We start from the raw sequence: 20,700 nt of genomic DNA on the forward strand, positions 1-20,700 counted from the left end.
CAGAAATCAGGGGAAAATATTCTGTCAGTTCAGTCAATAACTGTATGCCGCATGCACTGCCTACGGTTTCATCTAGGTACTTTGGGACAAAATATTCCCATCCTATTAACAGAGGCAATAAAAAGATATTCCTGGCACTAGAACAGACTAGACCCATATTGGCATACGCCAATTCTCCTTCCTGGTGTTCAAATGAAAGGGTGCACTTTGTATTTGATCCAGTCGTTTCATCTTCAGATTCCCCTGTCCTTCACCTCCATTCCTTTATGTCTCTGACTCACTTTCTCTTTGTTGGCAGAAATATTCTATTTAATACAGAGCTGCACCTAGGCCACAGAATAGACTGCAGCCTTTTAACAGTGGGGTAACCATGGATACTCTTTATTATGACCCCTACTGACGATGACAGAGGACCCCAAGGTAAGTGATTTCTTAATTTTAGCAAACAGTACAGGATTTGCCCTTACAAATGAACAGATGTAAGAATAAGCTGGACCTCGGGGGACTCAGGTCAAACTTGTTGAAGGTGAAGTTTCTTTTTCTTCCATTCCACTTTACATTCATGACATATTAATAATTAATAAGACTTTCCACAGGAGCTCAATTTTGAGTAGGTGTGCAGGTCTCCAGAGAAAAAAGCATCAGTATGACAAATAGATTTCCACTTGATCCTAATACAATGTAAGCCATTATATCAGAAGGCAAATTGTGCTTTATCTTGACTATATAAATCAGTCTGGAACAGTAATAATTACACATACCTTGAAGAAATCACTGTACCTTATATCGGAGTAATGCTGAAATACTTGATAGATCATTCATTACACGAAGTGACAGGCCATGATTGCCTTGATAGATTGATTAATAACATTCATCCTCAGCTATAGCGTTTTCCAGAGTGCAAGCGTGAAATACAAAGAGAAGCACGCAAGGCTGATGAAAGGCAAAATGGGTGTCAGAAAATTGGATCTCACCTTTGCGTTCAATGAATAATAAATTGTATGACTGTGCGTAAGTGCTGCACTGGCACGAGACAATATCACACCCTAGTGGATAGAACGCGTAATTGCAATTTCTGTAATTTCAATAAAAAAGAAACTACAGGTGCATCTCAATAAATTAGAATGTCGTAGAATTCCGTAATTCAACTCAAATTGTGAAACTCGGGTATAAAATAAATTCAATGCACACAGACTGAAGTAGTTTAAGTGATGATTTTGGATCACATTTAACAAAAACCCACCAATTCCTTCTCAACAAATTCAATCTCAACAAATTAGAATATGGTGACATGCCAATAAGCTAATCAACTCAAAACACCTGCAAAGGTTTCCTGAGCCTTCAAAATGGTCTCTCAGTTTGGTTCACTAGGCTGCACAATCATGGGGAAGACTGCTGATCTGACAGTTGTCCAGAAGACAATCATTCACTCACTTCACAAGGAGTGTAAGCCACAAACATTCATTGCTAAAGAAGCTGTATCCAAGCATGTTAACAGAAAGTTGAGTGGAAGGAAAAAGTGTGGAAGAAAAAGATGCACAACCAACCGAGAGAACTGCAGCCTTAAGCAAAATCGATTCAAGAAATTGAATGAACTTCACAAGGAATGGACTGAGGCTGGGGTCAAGACATACAGACATATGGTTACACTTTATTTTGATAATCCACTTTAGACATACTACTAACTATAAGTAACTTTGCAACTATAAATGTCACCTAATGCTCATTAATTTGCAGCTACATGTCTAGTAACTCTCCGAGTAAACTGTTGAAATACTTTCAAAGTGTCTCTAGTGAGTATGTTCTGGACCCATCAAAATCAATTGTTGGAAGATGGGCAGACAGTCTGCTAATACTCTAATGACTGCTAGTTGACATGTAGTTGCAAACTATCAGCCAGGTTACAAGGATGCGCTGTTTTCTTTCAAATCAAAGCATAAATATACGGATGGACTATTCTGACGATGCTTTTAAAACTTTTCTGGAACTTTACAGTGTAACTTCAGCAAGTCTAGCAGCTTAAGCAGTCTATGGGACCGTCTCAAGCCTCTTGGTTTTCATCCAAAATATCTTAAATTGTGTTCCGAAGATGAATGAAGCTTTTACGGGTTTGGATTAACATGGGGGTATGATTAATGACAATTTTCATTTTGGGGTGGAGTATCCCTTTAACCAATGAACTTTGGGGTGATTATATTGAGATTTATGGCAACAGATCAATTTGACATGTTTTACATGAAACAAGCAAGTCAGCAAATGGTGAACTCCATAGCCTTGAAGATTCTGGGCACTGAATTAAAAAATAAAAATAGCTGCTGGATTGGAGTCCAATCTGTCATGTACCTATCTCAGACCAATATTCCAGTTTAAAGTTTTAAAAATAAAATGCAAACAGCCCCCAAAATAACCCACAATATTTTTGTTTTGTGTTTTTGATTCAACATATGGACAGTTTACATCAGAATCAATTCCTTTCACAGCTGAAAGCATTTCCTGTCATCAGCTACAAAGCCAATTTAAAATATAGAAATAGATTCAAACAAAGTGCAAGCATGGACAATTTCCAGATGGATACACAAGACTAAACCAAAGATGTGGAGTCTGTATTTTGAATTCAAATATACTGAAAATGGCTTTATAAAACTCACAAAAATGCACAAAAAGAGCTTACCTTCTCTTGTATAAAAAAAAAAAAAAAAGTAGAAAAAAAAAAAACTGAAACCAGCATTTTGACCAAATAATGCAAGAATAACACAATTCAGATTTCAAAATAAAAGCTTTTATTATAAAACTATAAGAATTAGCAAAGTTGCAACAGATTTCATCCTGCTCATTTAGAAATGGCACATCTGAGAAAAACCAAATGGTTTGACCATCAACTTTAGCAATGAAACTGAATCTTACACTCCTCTGAGCCATTGGCAGAAACCCATCAGTCCCATTCTGACGGGTAAGCCACATATCCACTTTTAAATAGTTTTTGTCCAAAGGACCTCTGTTCAACATGGTATGATATAACATATCAGGTTTGTAAAGATATATAATAACACACACTGCTTTAGACGGTGATTGTGGAAAGAAAGATCTAACATAAATCTGACCAATGACATTTTATGTTAATGGTCACAGCAGTCAAATTCATTTATTTAAGTCTCCATGTGAAATTTTAAATGACCATTAAAAATCACATCCACAACAGTCAGGTAATGACCTCAAAGAGTCACCACGAAAAATCTTTGCAAAACAGAAAGAGACCGGTCCATGGGGTTGATTTGCCTGGATCATCAGCCAATTACAATTATGCAAACAGATTTCCATGAACAAAATGTCATTGAGAGCACCAATTTGTAGTCTCTGCATCCAAGAGTTTCCTCTTAACTGAGCACAGAGAATGGAAAAACAAAATTAGTAAGTGAAAACACAGGAGTTTCAGCTAGAACCAAAAAGCATGTTGGCAAAATCACCATGCAAACAAATAAGAACTAGTGCTCATGCACACTTATTGTACCATGTAGCCTGAAAAAAATAAAATAAAATATGAATGACAAAAAAGAAAATGAACAAATCTGAATAAACAGACAATCACTTAAATAGTAACAGACAGCGCTATTATGGCTAGTTGAACAGTGAAGATCATCCGCAAAGAATATTTGCACCAAGTGGGTTGTGAAAGAAAAAAAAGAAATCTAAAAATCATAATACTGAGCCACATTTGAACATAATTTCCTAATAATAACTGAAAGACCTTTATGCTGTAACCACAATCCAGCAAGGAGAATGCCTCCATGGTTATTTAAAAACACAGACAAAAACACACACACACACACACACACACACTCAGACGTTTCAGTAAATCCAGCCAACTGCTGCTTTCCGATGTGTGCCATTTCAAAATCAATTTGCTTGAAAAAAACAAGATGTCACTCTGCTTTATCTTGCAGCGATAATCATACCTGGTGTCCTTCTTTTAATTGCATCTCACATAAATGATGTTTCAAGCTGTAATGGCCATATCTGAAATGGTAACAGCACCCTCTACTGTAACTAATGATTGAGGTAATGTGCACTAAGTGATATGCTCAGGTGTTTTCATGATATGTAGTGGTGTGGTTGGGTATCAGTGGCACTTTAAACACTTGATACCCAAAAAGCTTAACCAAAAACAAACAATGGCAATAATTGACCCAAAGATTCCTCTTGTGAAAAAGTTACATTTTGACCATTCAAATAATTTCTTCCCAGTACATTTAAAGAACATCATACACAATTAGCTTAATATACTTATCTGGAGAACATCTGTTCCACTGGCAGAGTCCCTCCTCACAAACTCATACCAGCACTGTAGTGACTCTCTTACAGTTCAAATACTTTACACTTTGAAGATCTTCTGTTATACACCCAGTACAAAATCCAGTCGTTCCTGATATAGTATTGATCGACAAGACCGTCAAACCAGATTCATGTAACTGATAAATCCCAGCTGAGGTAGGTGTCCAGAGAGTTCAACTGTAGAGTGGCAATTCTGATAAAGAGATTAAAAATAAAACATAAGCAGCCAATGGGGTGAGCCTATGACTCCACCGGAGCAGGTGGGAATCACTGTCAATCAGTCCAACAAGTAGAATAAGAGGCTATCTGAGCCCAGCCCTCGAGGTCATCCACTCTAAACCTTGACAGAGCCTGAAAAAAACACACAAAAATAATAATATAAAGGTTAAAAAAAATTTGGGATGCCCCAACACTGGCCAGTGTGATAACATACTTGGTCGACAAATTCTATACCAATACCTATAAAAAGATAAATTAAGTTTATAAAGCTACAACAGCATCATGGCATTATAATGTACAGTATGAAAAAAATCTATTTAAAAAAAAATCCAATAGATTCAATAATTTCATTTAACAAGGTTATTAAATGATTCATGTTTTAAGCACATTCTAAGTAGAACAAACAAAGCTACTTGGATGATCTCATGCCAGAGTTCATTCTTTTCAGAAGTACTGTTTTTATAATGGCTAAAACATTCTTAATTTAACTTTTTTTGGATTATTATCACTGGTGTCAAAGGTATTTACATTCATTCATTACTGAAGTAGAAGTATAGATACTAGGGTTTAAAAAGACTTGTAGAAGTTGAAGCATCAACTCAAGCTTTTTACTCAAGTAAAAGTGTAAAAGTACTGGTTTCAAAACTACTTAAAGTATAAAAGTAAAATTAATGTAAGGGAAAAAAATGCCATTAAGAACAAAGGCTATTGTGCCTTAGCTTTAATCCAAAACCGATTAATGTAAATCTGTCAACTTTTATTCTGTTGGTTGCTGTACATCAGGGATGTCCAACTCAGTTCCTAGAGGGCCGCAGGCATGTAGAGTTTAGGTCAAACACTAAACACACCTGATCCAGCCAATCAGGTCCCTTTGACTTATTTGAAAATCATATCTTTCCTCTAAATGGGCAGGCCTTGTTATCACTAACCTTACGACAAGTTCCACCTTGCTGTGGGATCTCGATCAAAAAAATAAATACGCTGATAAACTAACCGGCTACTATTATTCACGTCATGATGGAAGCTGCAAATAACAAGCGAGGACATTTACTTGGCCAAAAAGAATATTATTTAATATAAACACTGCTTGTTTGTAGGGGTGTCCCTGACTAAGGATTTTCATAGTCGAATCGGAATTTTCGAATCTTGTTGATATTCGACTGATAGTTCAATCATATGTTTAGGGGCGGAGCAAAATACATTGAGTCAAGTCAGACATTCGACAGCGATAATTACTGATGTTAACACACAGGGAAAATGTGTAATGAACACCTTGCAGATATAAACGGGCTAAATAATGTTTTATGTTTTGATGAACAGACAGCTAACACTTAACGTCGGCGAAACCATAATCAATTTTTTTTTTTTATTCTTATTTTTTTTACAATAGTGCTCTCATTATAACGTTAGCCTAAAATGTTAGCAGTTAATGTTCTGCATTTCTGTTTTGAGCTGCGTGCACTGAAGATGACCAGTAGAGTGACGCATTTGATAGCAAGTTTTTAAATCAATGGGATTCAACCCATAATTTCATATAGAATACGCTTCGTTATTTATACAACATAATGTTAATATTAAGACTTAAAGGCTATTTGCAAAAAGGGCCCGAATGCACATAAACATATCTGCGGGGCTCTGAATGCGAACTCTTTTTCGTGGACGCGTTCTTCATGGAACAATGTGCAGAAACACGACAGCTAAACTCAAAATTCATAGCATTTTAGTATAATGGTCTTTTCATTATAATAGTATGTATATAACAGTCCCAGTCATAGTTATTAATATTCTGCATTGTAGTTTGTCCTGCTCGCGCTGTGCGCTGAAGAGATATCACTGTAGTACTACAATGAAACGCTTGACTCAACCAAACGCATTTTATATCAGGTAAATAATATATTCACAATATACATACACCGGCTGAAATGTTTTGAAATCACTTGTACCCTACCTGTTCGAAAAAAATCCAGTCTCTGTCTGTGTCAGTTTGAGTCTTGGTAAAGTTTTAAATCCCTGCCGCCAAGATGCACCTCTGTCGGTCACGGATTATGGAAAGTGAAACATAAATCTATATGGATGGTTGGATATATTCACGCACTTTAAAATATTAATTTGAAGCTTCTTTCTTTTCAGATTCTTACAGCTTTATCATAATAGTCTGTATATTAACTTACTGGGAGAAAACCGGTAGTTCTATGTGAAATCAGACATTTGAGCTCCCCCATATGGTCAAAATGGCATAATCAACAACACACCGTGAATATTCGACTTTTAGATTGGTAGTCGAACCAGGCTCCTCAAATCAAAGCATCGATTCGTTGACTATTCGGGGTCACCCCTACTTGTTTATAATGAAGTGTCTGTCACCAAGTTGTTTTGCTGTGAGCGTTGTCATGATCTTTTGGCTTACATTAAACATTGTTCGTTTTGTGCACAGACAGACTGTGTGATGATGCATTTGTAATAAGGATTTTTTATTTGACTTAAATTTAGCTATGTTTTATTTTGTTATTATCAGTCACTCTCACTGCACTGTTTTCTTGCTGCATTTCTGAAAGGTGATTGCACCCTGGACGAGAAGCACAGTGCCACCGCCGTGCGATGTGTGCCTCTAGGACAACTTATCGATCACCTGACGCATCCTGTTCAGTTTGAGATGGAGGTCCAAAACCTTTAATCTGCTCTCCAAACAGTCAAACATTCACTTCAAGAATGAGCAAGTGGTGTCAATGAGTTTGAAGTTCGGTGATAAAAACTAAAACAAAAAACAGACCAAACAGAGTGAGAAAGTACAGTCTATTGTAGTCATAGCACGGAGGCCGGTGGTGCCGCCGGTGCGCATGTAGAAAACAATGTGTTTATATATTAAAGACATGGTGTGGCTTCTCGTCCAGTATGTGACCGCATTAAGGCTGGAATTAGCAAGTTTCACGATGAATGTGGCTAAAGTAAACAGTCTCTCTGAGAGCAGCTCGGAAGAGAGGGGCGGGGTCAGCAGAGCTCATTAACATTTAAAGGAAAACACTACAAAACGCCTTGCTCTGAAGAGAGCTGTTTTTGACAGGGAAAAAACACTACCATTGAGAAATTTTAACCAAACTATGTAATAGACTTTTCATTAAAACCCTAAAGAATCATATCAACTTGTAGAAAAATGGCATCCGTTGACCCCTTTAATATAGTACTATGAAAAATAATTATTTATTAATCTATAATCTGCCCCAAAATCATAATTTGTGTGAAATGGAATAAAGCTGTTGGTGTTTTACTGTCACTGTATTCATTTCAGTGTTCATTTCAGCTGGAACCTGCAGCAAATGTAATGTGTAAGTACATTTTAGTGCTTTGGACAAATGTAGATTGGGCATATTTTACCAATGAGTCTAGGTTAGTAGAGTTAATCCCTGTGTCTGTACTGCTGGTCTTACCCTTCTCCAGTGAGCCCGCAGCAGGACTGGATGTGCCAGGGATGATCCTTGATGGAGCTGAGGGTCAGGTATTTGGAAATCTCTGCTGCAGACATACAACCCTTCATATCCTGCTTATTTGCAAAGATCAACACTGCAGCTTTGCGCAGATCCTGAGAGAATGAAGACAAAACAACAACTGAACAACAGGCTCAAAATGTCATATTCATGCTCTGTTTGCTGTAAATGTTAAAGCATTACCTCGTGTGCTAGCATCTTGTAGAGCTCTTCTTTAGAAATGGCTAGTCTTTCTCTGTCAGTACTGTCCACTACCAGTATGATGAACTACGAGAAAAAGTACACATATGAAGCTTTATTATCAGATGTCAGGCAGCATACTATTGCACATTCAGGGGTGATTTCTAAGTTTAGCAAGGTCACAGAGTTGTTTGTTGCTCAGCGGATATGTCCTTGGCAGATGCCACATGCATCTATGGTCTCAAGAGCTCCTGAATGGAGCTTGACAGCAGGGGTATACCACAAATCTCATACGCACACTTTCTGAATGAAAGGCAGGGGTCACGTCATTCAAACCTCTTTGTATAACCGTGAACTTTGAACTCTGAATCAGACACCATCTGCTAAGGTCTGGCGGAGTTACCGCTGTGCACAACTGTTGCTCAAACTATTGTTCACAGCAGACTGAACACACAGCTGTTACTCAGAAACCACCTCAACTTACTTCCTTTAGAAATGCTATTATTAAAGTATGTGGTGTTTGTTACTGCTACTAAAAATATCAATCGAAATGTCTGTTAGACATTCTAGACAATTTTTTTTTTGATACTGAGAACAAGTGGAAAAACTAAGAAATGTATTGTTTTGTTGATGTTAAGAATGCAAAAAAAGACTTTGTAGGGTCAAAAATCAAAGACTGTTTTCCTATCCCAAACCTATCTTGAGTAACAAAAGAGCCATTTGGCATTCCTGAAGGCACAGAAGTGCTGATATCGATCAAGGCCTGTAGGCTAACGTGTATACATTGGTGGTCTTCTAATTGTCACATCTTTTGCACATTGGGTAAAGCTGTAATCTTTTGACTGGGCAGTTTGAATGTCTCACATTTGGTTTTTAGTCACATAGTCAATGAAAGTATAAAAGACGACTGTAACTGTTGCTCTGTCTCTTTCTCTTTGCTGGCACTCCCTCTTTTTCTCCCTATCTTTCTCTCTCAGGTAATACTTTACATACATGTTGGGTACAATTAACTATATGTTTTACCATCCTTCATCTATTTCGTAACCAATTCAAGTGTAACCACAACAAAATATTGTTATTAAACCATTTCAATTATTAATTATGTGCTAACTAGTCTTGATTCAATATTAACTTATTAAATTATTAAAAAGTGAAAGTCGTGATATTTGCCAAGTATGGTGACCCATACTCGGAACTGGTGCTCTTCATTTAACCCATCCAAGTGCACAGACACACAGCAGTGAGAAGTGAACACACCGTGAACACACACCGTGAACACACACCGTGAACACACACCCGGAGCAGTGGGCAGCTATAGATCCAGCGCCCGGGGAGCAACTGGGGTTTGTGCTTTGCTCAAAGGCACTTTAGCCATGGGTATTGAGGGTGGAAGAGAGCACTGTTGAATCGAGAAGTGTGTGAAGTTTTCAATTCTGTTAATACAATCATCTCTTCTCAAACAGGTTCATCCTCCAGCAGTGCAGTGTATAAGTGCATTACCTCAGTGTTGGAGTAGTATGTGTTCCAAGAGGAGCGGAGACTCTCCTGACCACCGATATCCCACATCAGAAAGTGGGTTTTCTTCACCACTATTTCCTCCACATTGCTGCCAATTGTAGGAGACGTGTGCACCACCTCATTCATTAAACTGCACACACACACACACAAACAAAGTTCAGATGAAACAAACAAAACTGATGCAGTCTCTATTTAAAATTAATTGCCACTGAAACCTCCTTTACCTAATCAGTACTGTGTCTCTATCTATTGTTTTATGTTGCTGTGTATATTAGTGGTCGACCGATATATCAGCAAATTTTTTGCATTTTTCAAATATCAGCATCAGCCGATAAGTTTTCCTGCTTGGCCGATGTGTTTGAGGTGGGACTTTTATTTTGATTGCGCTGAGAACGGCGGCGCCTGAGCGCACACAGTGCTCGCACTCTCCCTCTTGTTTGCTATCGTTAACAGTTCTGTCTAACAGGGATAGAAGTCTTTCTAATAATCAGATACAATGGTTAAACAAAGGAATTAATGTATACAAAAAGTATTATAACGATTGTTTTTATTATTAGTAATAGAAAGGCAAACATTATAATACTTTCTCGTTTGCCATCAGCATTAAGCAAATACGCATCATTTAAACAAATCTTTGAATGGCTAATGAACATTTTATTTCACAAACCTTGCAAACTTAGTTGAATCCAGCTGTGAGATCTTGAAGTGTGTATTTTTATCCAGCATGATCATGTGTACTTTGTGTGACAGTCGTTCTGTGTGAATTGAATGCTTTATTTATCGTGATTTCAAATTAAGCTGTGCTATATCCATTTGCCCGCTGTCATATTCATGTCATTTTCTCTGTGTGCTGTATGTAAAATGAGGGTTACCCTGGGTTTATTTGAAAAATATTATTCCCAGTGCACACAAATTTCCCAGAATACTTAGTGCCCTTTTGGTTACTGTGTTTACTTCTTTTTAATTATATTTTGATTAAATATTTATTAATTTGTGGAAAAATACTTTGTCATCTAAAGTATAAGAATGTTTATTTTACAATTTTTTTAAAAATTCATTATCAAATGGTTTCAAATTTCTTAAATAAAAAAAAAAAAAAATGATATCGGCTTTATATCGGCTATCGACACCCCATGCTTTCCAAGATATCGGCAATGGCTGTCAAAAAAACAATATTGGTCGACCACTAGTGTATATACATTGCACATAACATTGCATAATCAATAAAAGGTAATGTTTAGTGTGTATGATATGTTCAGCCAATTTTCTCATGTCCTAAATCTGTAACTAATAGAACAATTTTAACTGGCCCAGGTGTGTGGCAATAAAGAGACTACTCTATTCTAATGTATGAAACAGACTATTTATTAAACAAATAAATAAAAACAAGAGCAATAAAGAGTCTAAATAAATAAAATATCCATTACTCACAACTGATAAAGTATAGTGGTTTTCCCAGCATTGTCCAGACCCACAATAATGACCTTGTGTTCTACAAAATAGAAATTAAAATACTTATTTGATTCTGGGAAAGGTCAAACCAACAATATACAATCAAACAATTGAAAAACAATTAATTCATCTCAGTAACCATAAGGAATGCCAATAGAAAAAAAAATGGAATCCATTTTTTTTATTTACATGAAATACACATTAATTCATTCAGAGCTAGTTTGTTTCTATTGACCTCCCAGTTCTATCAACTGGAAGATAATTTGTCCAACAAACTCATACAAATGCACAGCTCTGCCACACGGGATACACGCTTGCATAACAGAAGATGTGATTAGATAAACTAGTGATCCGTCCTTTATCAGAGCAATGTGAGGGAAATCTGACAGCCTGTGTGTATGTAAGAGACAAAAGAGTGAGCGTTTGGATTTTTTTCCACCATTGAACTCCGATGTGAACTACAGGAATCAGGAATGGATAACTCATATCTCTGACAGCTCCACAAAGACACAAAATATTTCACACTTCACAGCTATTGCTTCCTCAATGACCGACCCCTATTTTACAAAAATGTCACAGGAAGCCGAAAACTGACAGTTTCTCAAGACTACAGTTAACGCCACCCACAGCTCTTGGTGGAACTTTTCAAAACAAACACAAGGACAAATGTAACTTGACACTAACTAATATAAGACTACTAGAGATAGCTACTGCTTTAAGCTTTAGCTAAAGGACAAAAGCTAAGAACATGATTTACGTAATGAATTACGGGACCAATATGTGTTTTAGCTATGTTCTTAAACTACACTGACAACTATTTAAATTATATAAATCGCAAGAATTTCCATTTTTGCGAATGACTGCATGAATGTATGCGTTTTAGAGACTAACACTCAGTGTATTGAAGTGACTGCCCCTCTTCAGGACAGTAATCCAGGGAATTAGGAAAGAGAATGAGATTACAAATCCACCAGGCAGAATTCCTTTTAGGTCTAGAAAAGTGGGCCAAAGATCTATCCTACTTTCTCCTGGGAGCTCCTTTTGGACCTAGAGAAAGACTCAGCATCTAGCAAAGACGACTGGCTAGTTCATTTGTAATAAATGCATCTAGCACACACAAGAAAACCATATTTCAACAACACTTAACATGTATAACTTTGAATGAATGCAAATAGTGTGGTGTCAGAAATGATTAAAAGTGCATGTAATATCAACAATGTCCATTCCGTTGTTAAAGCAGGAAATACCATTATGTTGTTAGCACACGATCAATGCTCATATTCAATGATAAAAAATATGCATTTGGGTTAAAATGCAGTTAGAAGAGTAACTTTTGGACATAATCTAGTTCACTTAAGTTAAAAACTCTGCAGTTCCCATACTCAACTATTGTTGATTTTGATTGCTTGCTTTGTCCTCATTTGTAAGTCACTTTGGATAAAGGCGTCTGGTAAATGACTAAATGTAAATGTAAAGGCCTGGATCTCTCTGGACAGGCTGAACTGACTGCTGAAACTGGAAAACAATGGGAGAGGAAAGCGGTTTCCTCACGCTGCTTTTGTCCGCCAGGTGGTCGTGGCGTCGGTTTCTCTATACAAAAGCATTTTCAATTCAAATCAGTTCCTTTTATTGTCACTGCACAAGCTGAAGCTGATATCTGACCCCTCTGTCCTCTGACCAGAGAGACACATCTGTCACAGCAGCAAAGACATACAAACATATGTCAGAGAACAAAACCTATGAGAACAAATCAGATCCGATAAATCACACACAAACACATGAAGCACCTAACAGCTGGAGAATAGTTTTACCTCACGCCAGCTGTAGGCAGCAACATTCAGTTTAAGGCTAGAGACTACAAGCAAAACCATTGTTTTTTTCCATACACAGGTCAATTTGAGATTTTGGGCTAATATGCTTCCATAACGTCTCTTCTTCCAGACGAGAGAAAAAAAAATACACAATCAATATTTTACAGGTTTTTGCAGATGGATTTATATATGGTATATATTTTTCCTAATTTATAAAGTGATAAAAAAGGATATTCAAAATGCCCTGAAATGTATATTTTATTAGAAAACACACATTTTAGAAAATACAAACAAATGTCTCAATGTACTGTGATGAATTATATGACGTGTGTGCGAGGTGGACTATTAGTTACTTAGGCAGGTTTTTTTCACCTATGGTGCCTTGCCTTAAAATGTAACATAACAGTATTTGGGGCATCATATGAATGTGCCTACATTATATTACCATGTTTTCGACAAGGTGCCAAAGTAATACCATGTTTCTGGACAAGACACCATAGTCGTACTGTGAGGCATAACATAAAAACATTATAAATGTACAAGGTACCAGATAACATCACTTTATTTATTTTTGTCATGGTCTGACCTTGGTTACTACCTACAGTCTTCAGAAAGCACACTATCAATCCAACAAGTGGCCAATACTCAGTGTGCAGATCATTGTAAATGACCCATATGTTACCTTTACCACTAACATTTAGATAAGATCTGTTGTTTTGTTTCCGGGAGAAGGTAACGGAGTCGGACAGACTAACAAACCGTTACAATTACTAAGTATAAAAACGATCCTGTCTGGTATAAATATCCTTGAGTAAACGTGTCAGTGCGCGGTTGTGGTTTTCATGGGTTAACATGAGCTCAACGCAGCGGATTTAAACGAGCTCACTAGCATGAACGTTAACGTTAGCTCGCTCAGTTTCGCTGGATACCAGCCCGAGGAGGCGGACAACAGTCAAAAAAACCCAATACAAAACAGCCAGAACACAATCTCTTACCTTGATTACAAAAGAAACTCCATAGTTTTGCGAAAATTAGACCCATTTCTCCTGGTGGATGAGAGACCGTGCCCGGTGAGGCGGAGTTTAGAGGAGAGGCCTAACGTAACTAACGTTACAGCAGTTGTCCGTGAAGCCGTTATTTCTTCACAAACCCCATGCGGCTACGGTAACGTAAACTCACTCAGCAGCACGTGTGTGTGTGTGTGTGTGTGTGTGTGTGTGTGTGTGTGTGTGTGTCCACGGTGTGTTCACACAGGTAAGCGGCCTCAGAGCACTTCTTCTTTTGTGTGGTCTAATCAAGTGTGCGGCGGATACATCTCTTTCCAAACACAAGCCTCTTCACTTCCCAGAGCGCGCTGACCTCATCCACAGTTTCCTCATGGACAAAACACGCACATCAGCTCCCTTTGTCTGGCTACACACGTGTAATTGCTCGGCTAGAGCTCAAGGGAGCAAACTTGAGGCACACAGAGCTCGCAGCGGCGCTCGTGTGTGTGTGTGGTGCTCCTGGATAAATAATAAGAGCTCACTCTCTCTTGTGTACACACACATACACACACACCATCCCCCATCAGTGTCAGGTTACACGTGTGAGGATCATGACGTGACATATCCAGACCACAAGTGTCACATCCATAATGATTTGAACTGAATGTACTGAATACCTGAAAACGATTAAAACACACATTATAATTATAATTTCTGTTCAAATCGACATGGACATATCCTTAGCAGTCAGATAGATAGAAACGGTCAAAAACCACACATTGATAACAATATGGTTACTCATATTAGTCTTTCTTCAATGCTGCCTGAGCAAGTTCCTTCCCGCCTGCAGCAGTTTATTTGCATTTTGCATACGGTTTGAAATCTATGAGATAAAAGTAAATGGAGTCTTTTGTGAGTACTGTGTCTACTAATAATGTAATAAGAAACTAGATAAACGAAATAATCAGAACATCTAAAGATTTGGCCTATTATTGAACTTCCTTTATCACATTCATCAGAAATCTGATATAGTATTTAATAAACTGATAGTATTTTATATCAGTACTTTATATTTGTATAATAAACTGATATAGTATTTTACTAAATAGAAAAATATCCCAAACAGATTTTCACTGACTGAAAATAAAAAAAAACTAAGTTTGAGACAAACAACCAAAAATGTCACAGTGAGACAGTGAGTAAATCACTGATAAAACTGTTATGTTTATAAATGGATTTCCAGGTTACATACTTCAGTACCAATCTGAAACTTTATTACTCGGCCAGCATTTATTACAGTATATAAACAGTACATACTATGAGTAGAAGTTATCCATGCAGAGGGAAATTAAGACTTTAAATACATGTTAACTTGTAGTTTCAGTAAGAATTATCTGCAAAGAAAAAAATGCAGTCTGGATATCAGCAACTTAGTAAAGAGCCAAACAATCCATGAACCCTTAATGGTGCAAATGAATAATGAACACCAGGAAATTATGGCATATAAAAATCAATTCATTAAGAATTCTAACTTTGTATTTATCCAATTACAAAGGCAAAATCTCTCACTCACCTTTCCACTACTTCCATGTGGCTCTTCACTGTGTTCCTTCCCTTACTCTCATTTAGCCAGTCACCAGGGTCACTGGCAATCTTGGAGATAAATTGCGAAACCTTCAGATTATTTTATATTTTCTTGGCAAAGAAAAGGACAGATGGTGTGCTGAAGATGTCCTATACCATTTTGTCACATTCTTGAAGAAGAATGCGGACAAATATCACACTTAATGTGAGAATGCAGTGCTAAAATCACACATCTAGCACATCTTTGTTTGTCCATATAAACTGATATAGTATTTTACTAAATAGAAAAATATCCCAAATAGGAATGACTTTCACTACACTGACATGGAACAAAGTTTGAGACAAACAAGCAAAAATGTAAAAATGAGACTTAGTGGTTAACAATTTTCTGTAATATTCACACAATGGAGTCAATTCAGTAAATCACTGATAAACTGCTATGCTTATAAATGGATTTCGATGTAGCTAATAGAAACTTATAGAAAGGTTGCTCTCAGATGAACATATAAAACATATGAAGCCTTCTAGTGCACTGGTGAGGCTTTTATAAAGGTCAAGGCAGCTGCATGGTTAAATGTGTATTTTCAGGTAATTTGCAGGGCTCTGTGAGCTGCAAAAATACAGGAGTCAGAGCTCTGACAATGATTTATTCCACATTTATCCACTGCCAAGTTGTTTACTGGCAATGTGTCTCAAAAAATGTCAAAACATATGCATAATACTTACACATGATTAGTAATTACCCTCTGTTTCCAGAATTCACTCAAAAACATTTAATTTAGCGATTGTGTAAAGGTATTATAAGTATATTAAATATTGTACACAGGGAGAATCAAATGCTTTTAGAGGTTATGAATAATATAAAGGATGTTAAAAAATGAGCTCAAACTCTTATTTTTTATTTCCATTTTATTTGTTGATTTTTGTTATTGCTTTGATTTTGATGCCAGACATCAGGTGGCGCACACGGCATCTGAGCCTCTTAGGAGAGTAAAGCTGTGTTAACACCTCAGACTGTAAAATAAATAGATAAATAAACAGTGGTAAGCACTATAATTAATAATACTATTCTTAATAATGAAGTGTGTTCAATAGAGTTTTTAGGTAAATCATGACACGATCGTAGAATAAAATTTTTCCTTATTTTCACCTGAGTTTAGTGGTAGTTTTTAAAACAACACACGAGGTATTAATACACAATGCAACTGATCAATTTGGACAATATCAACAACTTTGCACCAGTGTCTTTTTCATAATTCATCGACCCATGACATATTTTTATACAGCCACGAGATGGCAGTGATGAGAAAGATATGAAAGAGATACAACTAAATTAATCGTCCAGACCGCTTCAAGAACACATGAACACTTTTCTTTTAAGTTGTTATTTAAAATTGTTTTTCCAATTGCTACAGTCGTGTCAACTTTTTGAAACATGTTTGTGATTCATGTGTTCCCTGTAGAAGAATTTTTTACATTACATTATACATTATTAGACTTATGACTGCTAAACCAATAAGACATTTAGAGCTGAATGGTACAATCTCTGCAGACCATGGCAACGCTCACCTATAGCCTACTGTCAGGGGCGTCGCACCCGTGGGGGGTGTGGGTGTTGAGCCCTCTCACTTTTCCCGGTGAGAGGGTTCAACACCCGCACGTTTTCTGCAGTTTTTCCGCAGTTTTGCACAAACGCCCTTACTACAGTCGCTCCTCTGTTTCTCTGGCCGCTCTGTGTCTGCGCTCACTGCGGTTGCCCCCCCCCCCCCTCTCAAACATGACACCGGCTTTGAGTGTGACCGGCTGATGATTGGCTGTTCTCCCTTAAGTCCCGCCTCTTTTGGGGTGTTATCGGTCAGCGCCATAGACTGTATAAAAATAGGGTCAGCGCGTGCTGAGGAGGCGGGAACTTAGGCGGGAAGAGTTTGGGAAGATGTTCTGTTATCGTTTTGTTGACATGTCGAGTGTTTTCGGTATTATATTTCTTTTTTAGACTAATGCTAATTGCTATTAGTGATGGCAAAATCGAGGCCTCGTGAACCAATGAAACAGTTGAACCAAATGTGCCATATTGTTTCGAGGCTTCGAATCAATCCGACACCCGTCTCAACGGTGACACCTAGTGGTCACTTGCAGGTGTTGATCTGAAACAACCTTGACGAGCCATTTAAAAAATGTTTTGTTTTTTTTATTATTATAATGTTCTAATATGTGAAGCTTGTAACCTATAGGCTCCTCACTGTGCATAATGTTATTTTGGTCATGAAAAATGAATATTAATAAAAGAAATCAAGCCACAATGTCTCACTTTTTTTAGAGATTTTTATTCAAAAATATTATTTTATCTGCTGTGGAAGGACTTAGCCTACTTCTTTTTTTACAGATAATTTCTCCAGCCTTTGAAAAAATCCTCTCACAAGGGACACTTGTTGCTGGCATACAAAGATATTTTTTTGCAAGGACATACAAATGAGGAAAGATTACTGCTCTCTCTTTCCAGTAAGTTAGTGGATCATGAGTTCTGGGCAAATACGCATCGTTGATGTATTTTTTCACTTCCACTGTGGCATCAGCTGTAGCATTGTGTATCATCTTGGTTTGATGGATGCGAGTATCAAAAAGTTCCCATAAACTGTCCTGTGTTTCTACTGGTGTTGATGTTGATGGTGATGGTGATGATGATGATGATGATGATGGGTGTGATGTTGACATTTCTGGGTCTGAATAAAAATGAAAGCAGCAATTAGTAACAAATCCTAAACTGACGGCATACATGATTCAGATTACATAACATAACACAGACTGAAACTGCTCACCAGGATTTGTGTTTGAACGCATCAGTGAAGCACACTCCACTGTGATATGCTTTTCAGCTTCCTGGGCTTTGGCAGCATTTCCAAATGCCACATTTTTGAACCTTGGGTCCAGCAGTGTAGCCAGTGCCAAGGCTCTAAAACTCTCATAACCTCCACATCTGGAGTGCAGACCTTCTTGCAGATGTGAGCCTATGAGCCAAAACAGGAGAAACACATATTTATAATAATGACAATAATATGACAGTTATGGCCAATCACATGGGTAGTATGGTCATTGTGGCCTACCTAATTGAACAGTTGATTCCTGCGTTGCATTTCCTTTTTTCTGTGCAAGCTTGTGCTGCAACATCCTGTACAGTGGTATAAGCTTTGAAGCAGACACTCTCTTTTCCTCTGACATCTCTGTTGTTGCGAGTTTGAATGGTTGCAGTATTGACAATGATTGTTCAATAATGTCATAATCAATACTTGTCAGGGGATCAGTATCATTGTTTAAGTTGGAAAGTGCAGCAGCCACTGGTTCACGTTGGTCATACAAGCGCTGTAGCATGTCAAATGTGCTGTTCCATCTCGTGTCAACCTCCTGTATCAGTTTCAGAGTTGGTCTTCCCATCAAGCTCTGCATCTCCACAAGCTTGTCCTTTGCTTTGCAGCTGGATCTGAACAACCCCACTATCTTTCTGGCCTTCTGGCGTATTTCATTGATGACTGGGGTTTGATCAAGTGCCTTTTTCACAATCAAATTTAAAGTATGAGCAAAACATGGGACATGGCGAAGGTGGAGTAGCTGGGCACTTAGGATCATGTTAGATGCATTGTCAGTCACCATGCACTGAACTTTGGAGGTTATTCCCCACTCAGCCATTAGCAAGGCTTTAGCCTCCATGAAATGCTGGGCTGTGTGGGTTTGGTAAAACCTCCTTACACCCAGTACAACAGTTGCCATTTTTGCCTCTGGTGTTATGTAATGGCAAGTCACACCAAGATATCCATCCATATTAATGGAGGACCACATGTCAGCTGTAAGGCTAACAAATTCGGCCTTTTGTAGGTCCTCCATTGTCTTCTCCTTGGCTTTGTTGTACTTTTCGCTGACCATTATTTTAAGCACCTTCCGGGATGGGAGGACATAGCTTGGATCAAGCTTGTTCACAAATGCCCTGAATCCCTCATCGTCCACGATGGTGAAGGGCTGCAGATTCCTTCACCACCATGTTTATAAGAGCCTCATCCAATTCCCTCTGTCTGACTTTTAAAAGAGAAGACAAAACATACTTTCAGACAAATACATTGGAAAAATACAGCTTCAATTAGTGCACATCTATTAAAAGTATAGCCTACTGGTTCATTATTTGGAAACCTTCCAGTGTTTATAATCAGTGCTTTATATAACTTATAAACTTTATAAACAGTGTCCCAAAAGGTTGTAATTATATTTCAATTATAATTATATCCCAAACAATGCATACCTTGCTTAGATGGCCCAGCAGTGTCAGTAGCAGGCCTAGGTACAGGGGGAATGCCATCCTCTGCACCCTGCAAAATGGCAGGATGAGTGCTCCTCAAATGGCGCATCATGGATGATGTATTGTTGCAGTAGGCTAGCTGCCGATCACAATACACACATCTCACTTTATTTGGGGTTTCTAAATGGAAATGCTCCCACACCACAGATGTACGGCATCTCTTCTGGGGAGCTTCCATTTTATCTATCTATGCAAATCTATCTATCTATATATGAATCGATCTATGTATCTAGATATGTATCTATAATCTATGTATCTATATATGTATCTATCTATAATATATGTATTTATATATGTATCTATAATCTATCTATATATGTATCTATCTATAATATATGTATTTATATATGTATCTGTAATCTATCTATATATGTATCTATTTATTAATCTAGCTGTCTATATATATTTATATCTATGTATCTATTAATGTGTCACTATATGTATACTCTGTCTGTCTCTAGCCTCTCAGTCAATGTGTTGTGTAAATTTAAATGTAAGTCTAAATTGCCTATAACTAATCAAATCGCACTATGTCACTATATCACCAAAAATTCGCTATCTCAAAGTCAAACTCCTCTCACAAAAACCCACGAGGTCAAAATGCGTTTATTTCACTTTTATACAGATGTGCGATTGTGTGGTCTGTTCCCGACCGTTCCAATCAAACGCTGATTCGGCGGACCACACCTGATGAAACAATTAGTGAAACACTTCGAGGCTTCGTTTGGTCATAGTCACGTGACATGGGTGTTTCGAATCACGCTTCGGATCAGTGTTTCGACACATCTGCGCTTCGG

At 37.5% G+C, this 20,700-nt stretch overlaps 1 protein-coding gene across 1 annotated transcript; it reads right to left on the reverse strand.

The window, feature by feature from the left end:
* Positions 1–2,757: 2,757 nt before the first annotated feature.
* Positions 2,758–14,537, reverse strand: arl8 (ADP-ribosylation factor-like 8). The gene is made up of 6 exons (XM_059533818.1): positions 13,987–14,537; positions 11,160–11,220; positions 9,711–9,858; positions 8,214–8,297; positions 7,974–8,125; positions 2,758–4,680 (listed from the first exon to the last, which is right to left on the reverse strand). The coding sequence occupies exons 1-6, from the start codon at positions 14,030–14,032 to the stop codon at positions 4,632–4,634; spliced, it is 540 nt and encodes a 179-aa protein (XP_059389801.1). The 5' UTR covers positions 14,033–14,537; the 3' UTR covers positions 2,758–4,631.
* Between the last annotated feature and the right edge of the window lie 6,163 nt (positions 14,538–20,700).

Source organism: Carassius carassius, chromosome 3 (genome assembly GCF_963082965.1).
Source record: "Carassius carassius chromosome 3, fCarCar2.1, whole genome shotgun sequence".
Classification (NCBI taxonomy): domain Eukaryota; kingdom Metazoa; phylum Chordata; class Actinopteri; order Cypriniformes; family Cyprinidae; genus Carassius; species Carassius carassius.